A 10,724-nucleotide genomic window follows, 5' to 3' on the forward strand; every position below is an offset into this window, starting at 1 on the left:
TAAACCAAACTTGACATGATTGTCTAGAAAAATTAGAAAGTTGACGTGAAAAAAAATCTTGGAATAAGTGATTATAAGTAGGTTGGTATACAAAAGTCAACTGCTTTCCAATACACCAGCAATGAACAATTGGAGTTTGAAATTAAAAACACTACTATTTATATTATCACCTCCACCCTTGCCCACAAAATGGAAGAAATACTTAGGTATAAATCTAACAAAATATGTACAGATGTGTATGCAGAAAACTATAAAATTCTCATGAAAGAAGTCAGAGAAGAATTTAAATAAATGGAGAGAGAGATTCCTTGTTTGTGGATATAAGAAAACTCAATATAGATGCTCCTTGACTTACAATGGGGTTACATCCCAGTAAACCTATTGTAAGTCAAAAATATCCTAAGCTGAAAATGTATTTAATACTCCAGTAACCCCATAGTAAAGTTGAAAAATTGTATTTCAAACCCTCATAAGTCCAAATGCTCCTTGACTTACAATGGGGTTAAGTTTAGATAAACACATTGTAAAGTCAAAAAAGCATAGTTTGAACCATCCAAATAAGGACCGTCTATCGTTAAGATTTCAATTCTTCCAACCTATCTTAAATTCAGTGCTATCTCAATGATTTTATTGTGATTATTGACAAGCTGATTCTAAAGTTTATATGGAGAGGCAAAAGACCTAGGTCAACCCCAAAACAGACCAATGCAGATCGAATCATCTGTTCTTTGACAAAAGGAGCAAAGGCAATTTAATGGAGAAAGGAGTCTCTTAAACAAATGGTGCTAGAACAACAGGACATCCACCTACCGAAAAACCTGGACACAAATCTTACACCCTTCACAAAAATTAGCTCAAAATGGATCACATAGACCTAAATGTAAAACGCAAAACTATGAAACTCCTAGAAAATAACATAGGAGGAAATCCAGATGACTGTGGATTGGACGGTGACTTTTTAGATACACCACCAAAGGTATGATCTATGAAAGAAAGAACTGATAAGTTGGACTTCGTTAGAAATAAAAACTTCCACTCTGTGAAGGACACTATCAAGAGAATAAGACAAGCCAAACTGGGAGAAAATATTTCCAAAATATACATCTGATAAAGGACTTACGTTATCCAAAATATACAAAGAACTCCTAAAATGCAACAATAAGAAAATGAAAAACCAAATTTAAAAATGAGCAAAAGACATGAACAGACACCTTACTAAAGAGGATATACAGGTGGCAAATAAGCACATGAAAAGATGTTCAACATCATGTTATCAGGGAAATGCAAATTAAAAGGAGATACCACTACATACCTATTGGAATGGCTAAAAATTCAAAACCCTGACAGCAAATACTGGAGAGGATGTGGAACAGCTGGAGTTTTCATTCGCTGCTGGTGGGAATGCAAAATGGTACAGCCACTTTGGAAGACAGTTGGCTAGTTTCTCACAAAAACTAAAATACTCTTACCATACTATTCAGCAGTCACACTCTTTGGTATTCACCCAAATGATCTGAAACTTATGTGCACAGAAAACCCTGCATATATGTTTATAGCAGCTTTATTGATAATTGCCAAAGGTTGGAATCAACCAAGATGTCTTTCATTAGGTTACATGAATAAACAAACTGGGATATCTACATAATAGAATATTATTCAGCACTAAAAGGAAATGAGCCATCGAGCTGTGAAGACATGGAAAAAACTTAACTCCATATTACTATGTGAAAGAAGCCAATCTGAATAGGCTACATACTGTGTTATTCCAACAATACATTCTGGAAAAGGCAAGACTGTGGAGACAGTAAAAAGATCTGTGATTGCTAAGGCTTTGGGGGGAGGGAGAGATGAATAGATGGAACAAAGGGACATTCAGGGCAGTGAAACTATTCTGTATGTGTCCTAATCCATTTTCTGCTGCTATAACACTACCTGAGATTAGGTAATTTATAAAGAAAAGAGGTTTATTTTAGCTCACAGTTTTGAAGGCTTGGAAGTCAAAGATCAAGTGGCCAGATGTGATTAGCCTGCTGCATCATAAGGTGACAGAGATGCACAAGGGGAGGTGGGCACATGGAAGGAGGGCAAAACTAGAGGCAAATTTGCTTTATGACAACCCGCCCTTGTAGGAACTAATCCATTCCCAGTCTCACTAGAAAGGCATTTATCCATCTTAACAACCTAATCGCCTCATAAAGGCACCACCTCCCAACATCACCACATTAGTGAAGCTTCAACATGAGTTTTGGTGGGGATAAACATATTCAAATCATAGCCATATCATACTATAATAGTATATTCACGTCATTATACATTTGTCATGTTTTGCAATTCAAATTTTCTATAAATACATAAAATGTGTTTTAAAACAAGTGAAATTTGAAAGACTGAACATCACACTCAGAATTGTTTGATATGGTTTAATCTTAATATATACCTACATGGTAAAATACCAAGTAAACCACCACCTGTTTCTCGTCTTGACTATTGAAGCAGTATAAGCCAAAATCTGAAACTTACAAAAGACTCTTCTATTAAACTGTTAACCTCTCTAGACCTTTTGATTTCTCTTCTTTGGAAGGGTGGGGATCGGGCAAGATGGAGTTAAAGGGGGTGTCTTTAGAAACCCCTTAGAGTGTCTTGAAGGAGGAGTGCTCCACTGGGTTGAATGCTGCTGAGACATTCAGTAAGATGAGAAACAGAAGCAACTGCTAGATTTGGCAAGATTGAAGTCACTGGTAACCTTGATAAAAGCTGTTTCAGAGGAATGTCAGGGAGTGAAGCCTAATTGGTAACAAAAATGAAGAACAAACTGTAGGCCCAGCCCAGTGAAATACTGAGACACCTGCCACAGAACACTTTGCCACAGGTTGTGGCATCAGCTCTGCTGCTCCTGTAATCTGAATGTTTGTGTCACTCTCATTGCATCTAGAAAAAATGTCCCCTGCCATTATTCTTGGTATCTCTATATCCAGGATACAAAAGCCTATGCCATCTAAAATAGTCCTTTTTTTTTTTTTTTCACCAGCCAGCCACCAAAAAAAGAAAAAGAGAGAAAGTCCTTTTTGGAGGTGAAATCAACCCAAGAGTCCATTAACAGGTGAATGAATAAACAAAATATGGTATATCCTTACAATGGAACAGTTTTCAGCCACAAATAGGAATGAAGTTCTGACAGTGTTACAGAAGGGATGAACCTTGAAAACATTATGCTAAGTGAAATAAGCCAGTCACAAAAGCACAAATATTATGTGATTTCACTTATATGAAATATCTAGAATGGGTAAACCCACAGAGACAAAGTAGATTAGAGGTTATTTGGAGCTGGGGGTAGGGGGGAATTGAGAGTTACTGCTTAATGGGTATAGCATTTCTCTGAGTAGGTGAAAAAATTTAGAAATAGTCATGATGGTTGCATAACACTGTGAATGTTGTTAATGCCACGGAAATGTAAACTTAAAAATGATTAAAATACTACTTTTATGTGATATATTTTACACAATTTAAAAATTCCAAAAAGAAAGAAAAGGCCTATTTGAGAATTTCTCCCATTTTGAGAAGATAGAATAAAAAATTATAATCTCATGCTGCCTCCTCAAATCTTCTGAAGGAGAAAAATTCCAGAATCATGTCTAATGATTGCTGTGATAAATCATCTTTGGTCCAGATATAATTAAGAACCTAATGACCATAAAGAAACCTTTTTTTTAAATGAGGTATTTATAACACATGTTCTCACAAATCAAACTTCACAGCAGCATATTTTACAAGAAAGCGTAAAGAAGGCAATCCCATATGGTTGTGAATCTGAGGAGGCTAAATGTGAATGAAAAGCTTATCAAAATGATTGATAGGCTGTTAACTACGCTGAGTGGATGAAGTCGAAAGATTTCAAGATTTTTCTTTCAAAATAGCATAGACACAAAATTCCTAGAAAACACATTTCCGAAAAACTTTTTTCTAAATTATGCCTTGCTATTGGCCCAAGAAGGCTAGTGGAGTTAGTAAACGGGCTTGGTGAAAGGGAACATTGATTTGCACCTCTAATGAACAGTATGGCAAGCACAGGAATAATCTAGCAGCAAGGAGTGTTGAAAAATTACTGTCCTTGTAACATAATGTCAAACATTGAAAAATTGCTGCTACTTGAAGTTAAAAAGCTCCAATAATGATTTTTTTTTTTTGAAAAAAGATGGACAGCCAAGTGTGCCTAAATGACACTTCAGTTATACCAGACACTTCAGTTATACCAGACACTTCAAAGTACTTTTCACAGAAAGCACTTCCTGCCTGCTAGTAATCATTCTCTCTCCAAGCTAAGGTTTGTGGGGAGTAAGGACCAAATGCTGTACTTCTAATTCGTCAGTCCAAATAAAAGCTTCCCGATTAAAGAGTGGAGAGCTGTGTATATCTGGTGCATCCCTAAAGCTGAAATGTCCTTCCACTTGCAGGAGCTTCCATCGTTGGTGTGAACTGCCAATTTGACCCCACAATTAGTTTACAAACAGTGAAGCTCATGAAAGAGGGCTTGGAGGCTACCCGATTGAAAGCCCACCTGATGAGCCAGCCCTTGGCCTACCACACCCCTGACTGCAACAAACAGGGATTTATTGATCCCCAGAATTCCCCTTTGGTAATACAGACATTTTATAAATAGCCTTACTATCTTTGTTTGGTAAATTTCAAATAAATCTACATATAGCCAGAGAGTTTTTGTCACAGTAAAGAAATGACTGCATATCTCTGCATCTCTTGCCCCAGTCTCTGTCCCTGCAGCCAAAAACCCCCTGATATTCGACAGAAGGAAAAGATGGGAGCAGCTAGCTAAAAAGAGCTCTGATCTTAAATGTAAAATCAGGGGAGAGTCAGCATCTAAGTAGAGAGCCAATTAGTATACTTTGAAGTGGGTGAAGAAAAAGGATGCTCTCCTGGGTGGGAACCAGCAGATATTTGGTTTGGTTCGAGCTCTGTTGCTGAGTTGTGTGACCTTAGGAAAATCTTTGAATTCCTATACATCTTAGTTTTCTCCTCAGAAAAATAAGGTTAGACCAGTTACTTCCAAGTTCCTTTTCTCCTATTTTGAATATTACTCAGATACTCCAGAGTTTGGAGGATGTGGGGAAGATACCATCCTTGGAATACTGTAGAAACAAATTTTAATGGGGAGACCAAGCAGATAAGGTGAAAGAATACTTGCAGTCTAGGCAGAGGGATAGAGCCTCTCGCATGTTTGACAAGTGGGTGTGAGTCCACACCAAAAATCAAGCCAGAGAGGTCAGCAGGGACAGAGCATGGCCAGCCTCCTGTTCCATTCTAAGGCCCTATACCTATCTTATATTCCACAGGGCCTCTTGGAGAGTAAGATATTATAAAATATAATCATTCTGGAAGAACCATTGAGGAAGATTAGCAAAGCCCTTCTGTTATTTATTGCTGTATGTCATAGTACTGCAAAACTTAGTGGCTTGAAAAAACAAATGTTATTATCTCAGTTTCTGTGGGTCCAGAATTCGGGAACAGCTTAGCTGGGTGGCTTTGGGTCAGGGTCTCTTCATAATACTGGAAGGGGCTATAGTCATTTGAAGGCCTGATGGGAGCTGGGAGATCTACTTCAAAGCTCACTAGGTTGGCTGTTGGGAGTTGGTGTCAGTTTTTTGCTCTCTGTTGACTGGAGGCCTCAGTTCCTCATCTCATGGGCCTTTCCATTGTGATACCTGAGTGTTCGTACAATGCGGCAGCTGGCTTCCCCCAGCATGAGTGCGCCAAGAAATGGGAAAGCAGACACCATGTTTTTTACCTCGCCTCCAAAGTCACATACCATCCCTTCTGCCATATTCTAATGATCTCATGGACCAACCCTGATAGGATGCAGAAGGGAACTGCACAAGGATGAGAAACTTAGAGGGCGGGGATCATTGGAAACCATCCTGAAGGCTGGATGCCACAGCATGCAAAACTGGACATATGAACACAAAGTAACTAATAGTTTCAAAAACTCAAGAATTTGAATATCGATAACTTGTTTAATTGATTTGTTGAAAATCACATACTTATAGCTATCTTGAATTTTTTTTGTCTTATCATTACACTATCTTGAATGTTTTTTTATAGAAGAATTTAGGCAGGATGCCATTTATTACAGGAGTGGAACACAGAGTTGACAGCAGATGGGATATTGAGAATTATGTGAGAGAGGCCTATATTCTGGGGGTCAGAAACATCAGTGGGTGCTATGTATTTGAGACCTACCACAGCAAGGCCATTGCAGAGGAGCTGGCCCTAGAAAGAGGCTTTTTGCCACCAGCTTCAGAATAACAGGGCAGCTGGGGAAGTGGTTTGGAAATGCACAGCAAACCCTGGATTAGAGCTTTAAGTACATTAAAAATATGTTTGCTGATCCAAACTCAATTAAATGATGACTATGTCCAATTAAGGTCATTGAAAAGAGTGCAAGGGGCTGGCTGGTTAGCTTAGTTGGTTAGAGCACAGCATTATAACATAAAGGTCATGGGTTCAGATCCCTGGCCATCAAAAAAAAAGTGCAAGATACTTGCTGTGTGATGATGGAGAATCAGTCCTCTTCCTCAAATTCTTTCACAGAGATGTTTATGAATATCTTAGAATATTCCTTAGAATCCATCTTAGAATCATCCTTAAAGGGTGATTTCTGGAGAAGGCTTTTAGAATATAGGAGATAAATAATATAAGTTGCAGTGAATTGCGATTTCAAGCTCTACTAAAGCACCATCCATGTGGTGGACACCAAGATTGAATGGCATTGATTTTTAAGAGTTAAGTATGACTTAAGCATAACAAATACCAATAAAATGTCTGTCCTGCTTCGAGCATGATTTTCAGATCTGGGACTACAGTGGTAAAGAAGATAGGCAAGATCTTTGCCCTCAGAGTTACACTCCAGTGGAGGAGATGAACAGCAAACACGTAAACAAATTTTATGACAGGCATCATGCAGGGCACTAGAAATATAGAAATTTAAAGCTCTGGACCCTGGCTTAGACATTCACAGTCTGCCAGGGAAAGCCAGTGCATTATACTGTGGTAAGTGTTTTAGCAGAGGCATGGATTAAAAAGTAACAGGAGACCACAATGACTTTGTGCCTAATAGATATTTTAGAAGAAGGGGTTTGGGGACTGGGTTTTGCAGGCTAAGTAGGCTTCCACCAGGTAGAGAAGGAAGTGGGTGGAGGATGGGCCCTCCAAGCAGAGAGAGCAGTTCCGCTCCAGTCAGCAGACATTAATTCAGCACAGCTGTCAGACACTGTTGTGGATGCTGAGGTAGCAAGCTGGACAAGGCACAACCCTGTTCCCAAGGAGTTAACAGTCTAGTAGACAGATAAACAGGTAAGGTCAAATGGGTATAGTAAGTTCAAGGATGAAGATGTGCACAGGTGTGCAGGGTCTGAGCTTATGGCCCCCTGGACAAAAGGCAGAGGGGGGTGTTAATGAAGGATTTCTAAGAAAGCAGATGCCTGAGCTGATTTCTGAAGGAGGAATTACATTGCCAGACAAAGGAACGGCCTACAGGAAAGCACTGAGAGGTGAAAAGAGGATGGTGTGCTGAGAAACTAGAAGTTTGATAATACCTGAGACAGAATTTGACAGAAGACACATTCCAGGGGGAGGAGGAGGAATACTTTTATTCATGCTCATGAGCTATGTGCCACCTCATCCCTAAGGCAGTGAGGAGCCTGGAGTGTTTCCCCATAGCAAGGTTTGATTTGCAAGTTAACAAGTTGTAATAACCTTGTGTGGAAGCCTTTCCAGAAGAGATATCGGACATGATGAAGCCTGAAGTAAAAGGAGACAATGGAAGCAGAAAGAAGGAGGACAGAGATTGAATCCCACAGGGTCAGAGGTGCATAGGTGTCTTCTTGGATTTGGGGAAGAGCAGCAGATGTTCATTGGGCAGAAGCGCTAGAACATGACGATGGGGAGGTAGTGTGCATTGGGTAGAAAATACTCCTCACTTCTTAGCTTTTGATACCTATATATGTATTAAAAGAAGAAATTCAAAGTAATATTAGACCTGCAGATTCTGGGGGGGTAAAAAGTGTTAATCCAGATTAACGTGTTTTAATGGACATACTCTTAGAGTCCAAAAATGGCTCCATGGATGTATTTTACCTCAGGGGCATGCAGATGAACATTAAAGGAGGAGTCTGATGTAGTATGTTTTGTTCACAGAGGGCCAGGAAGGAATACTGGGAGAATCTTTGGATAGCCACAAGCAGGGCATACAACCCTTCGATGTCAAAGGCAGATGCCTGGGGAGTGACCACAGGAACAGCTGAGCTGATGCAGCAGAAAGAAGCCACAACTGAGCAGCAGCTGAAAAAACTCTTTGACAGACAGAAATTCATATCTACACGGTAGCCTCAGTGGAACCAGTTTTTGTTGAATTCCTGTATGTTTGGGCCACAGTTCCTACAAATAAGGAAAAGATGGTTAAAAAATGCAAACCTGGACTTATAAGTGGTATTAGTGGATTGAAACAAAATTGCAAATAGCACTTGACAATTTTTAAAGTATGTTTTGGAAGTTTATTTAGAAGTAAAATAACTAGGAAGAAAACCTTAAGCAGGTTTACTAAGCACCCACCAAGAATAAGGTATTATGGAAATCACTGTGGCAAAGATAGAGTAATTCAGATGCTAATCCCACTTCAAGAAGTTGGTAGACTAGCAGGGAGGATAAGATGTGAACTGTCACATAAATGACTCAGCAACCAGCCAGGGACAGATAAAGTGCTATGGAAAGTGGCTTCAAAGCTCTTTTGAACATGACCCTTAGTAAGAAACACAATTTATATAGTGACCTAGGAAAACACATAACTTACAACTATTGAAATAAAATGTGTGAACCATTCTGGTATTTTGTATTCCTTTCCATCCTATTTCATTAATAAAACGTTCTGGTTGAGACCCTTCAGATTGGTTTTTTTGACCCATTAATGGATTTCGACCTATCGTTTGAAAAACATTTCCATGGGACTCTTTAGATATGGGGACTCTCGGATCTGCTCAACAAGGATTCAAAGCCCAGAGTCGTGCTCTCAGAGTTCTGCTATTTCCTGACCCACTTCTGCCACTAAGAGAGGACCTACCAAAGGGGAAGAGGGAGGAGACATTAGTATTTTGGCCCCTCCATCCTGCTCAACACTGGATCCACCGAATGATTCCAGTTGGTAGGGCTAAGGAGCAGTGAGCTTGAGTTAGTTTGGTAGCTTAAAGTATAATAAAAAAGAGATTATCGAACTCTAGTCAGATTTTCTAGATTGAGCTATATTTCTACATGATGATTTCATATCTACTCTCCTATGAGAAATCAAGCCTGAAGATGCAAGACTTGGAATAAATATGGTGGAGCCTTGGGTAGCTCAGCTGTTTGGAACGCAGTGTTGTAACACCAAGGTCAAGGGTTTATGTCCCAATACTGGCCAGTCACCAAAGGAAAAAAAAAAAGAATAAAATGGCTACCCTTCATGTATTAGAAAATAATTCATGCTACTTTCTAAACATTGGATTGGTTGAGCTGTTTTGCCATTGTAATTTCTTCAGCTATTAAAGACGAGCAATGAGACCATATTGGTTATATTTGATTATTATTTCAATAAAACAATTTGGTAAGTCCAACATGAAATCTCTATATCTCAATTTCTCCGTCTTTTTATTTAATTAATTATTTATTTATTTATTAAAAAGATGACTGGTAAAGGGATCTTAACCCTTGACTTGGTTTTGTCAGCACCGCACTCTCTCAAGTGAGCCACAGGCCAGCCCTCTCCATCTTTAAAAAAAAAAAATACTGCCTACTTCAAAGGTATACTGGAATTTTTTAAAAGGAGGTTGCAGTATTCAAAAGGAAATAAATTTCAAGAATTTTCTTACTAACAGAATTAATAATCCACCCCTCTTTCCCAATGCACAGAAAGAGATCCAAAGCAGCACAACTCTCAAAGGTTGCATATGCCTCAGGTGAAATGAGTGAACTCTTGTTTTGGTTTTTTTTGCAAAATTCCTATCTACCATTCCCTTCTATTGTCAAACTTAGTTTAATATTTAAACTTTCACTCATAGATGATAGAAACTTTAATGGAGTGCTGGCCAGTTAGCTCACTCAGTAGAGCATGGTGCTGGTAACACCATGGTCAAGAGTTAAGATCTGCTATGGGTTGAATGTGTCTCCCAAAGTTGCATCTATTAGAAATTTAATCCCCACTGTAACAGTGTTAGAGGATGGCAAATCCTATTATGGTATTGAAAGGTGGGGCCTTAAAGAAGTGATTAGATTGTGAGGACTGTCCTCCTGAAAGGATTGATCCATTCATGGACTGATGAATGTGGTTCTGATGGCTTTAAAAGGAGAGCAACTGAGAAGATTATATCTCTCTTGCTCAAGCCATTCTCACCATGTGATAACCTGTATCACTGGAAAGTGGCCACAAAGAACGAGGGCCTCACCAAATGTGTTCCCTGGACTGTAGATCTCCCGAACTCTGAAACTAAGCAATAAATATTGTTTCTTTACAAATTACACAATTTTAGGTATTTCTGTTATAAGCAACAGAAACAGAGTAATACAGGATCCCTATACTGGCCAGCCTCCAAGAAAAAAAGAAAAAACTTTAAGGGACTTACTGTTCTATTCCTTTGTATAATGCAAGTCCCTTTAATATTCTTTTCAGAACTTTATTGTCATACAAA

The 10,724-nt window shown here is 38.9% G+C and overlaps 1 protein-coding gene and 1 pseudogene across 1 annotated transcript in view; both read left to right on the forward strand.

The window, feature by feature from the left end:
• LOC134370517 (junction-mediating and -regulatory protein-like) overlaps positions 1–8,292 on the forward strand; it is a 51,999-nt gene extending 43,707 nt beyond the window's left edge. The window contains 2 exon segments of the mRNA XM_063087606.1: positions 3,029–3,100; positions 8,206–8,292. Of these exon segments, the coding sequence (XP_062943676.1) occupies positions 3,029–3,097 (69 nt within the window). The 3' untranslated portion in view covers positions 3,098–3,100; positions 8,206–8,292.
• Positions 3,280–8,394, forward strand: LOC134370518 (betaine--homocysteine S-methyltransferase 1-like; annotated as a pseudogene).
• The last annotated feature ends 2,330 nt before the right edge of the window (positions 8,395–10,724 follow it).

Source organism: Cynocephalus volans, chromosome 2 (assembly GCF_027409185.1).
Source record: "Cynocephalus volans isolate mCynVol1 chromosome 2, mCynVol1.pri, whole genome shotgun sequence".
Taxonomy (NCBI): Eukaryota; Metazoa; Chordata; class Mammalia; order Dermoptera; family Cynocephalidae; genus Cynocephalus; species Cynocephalus volans.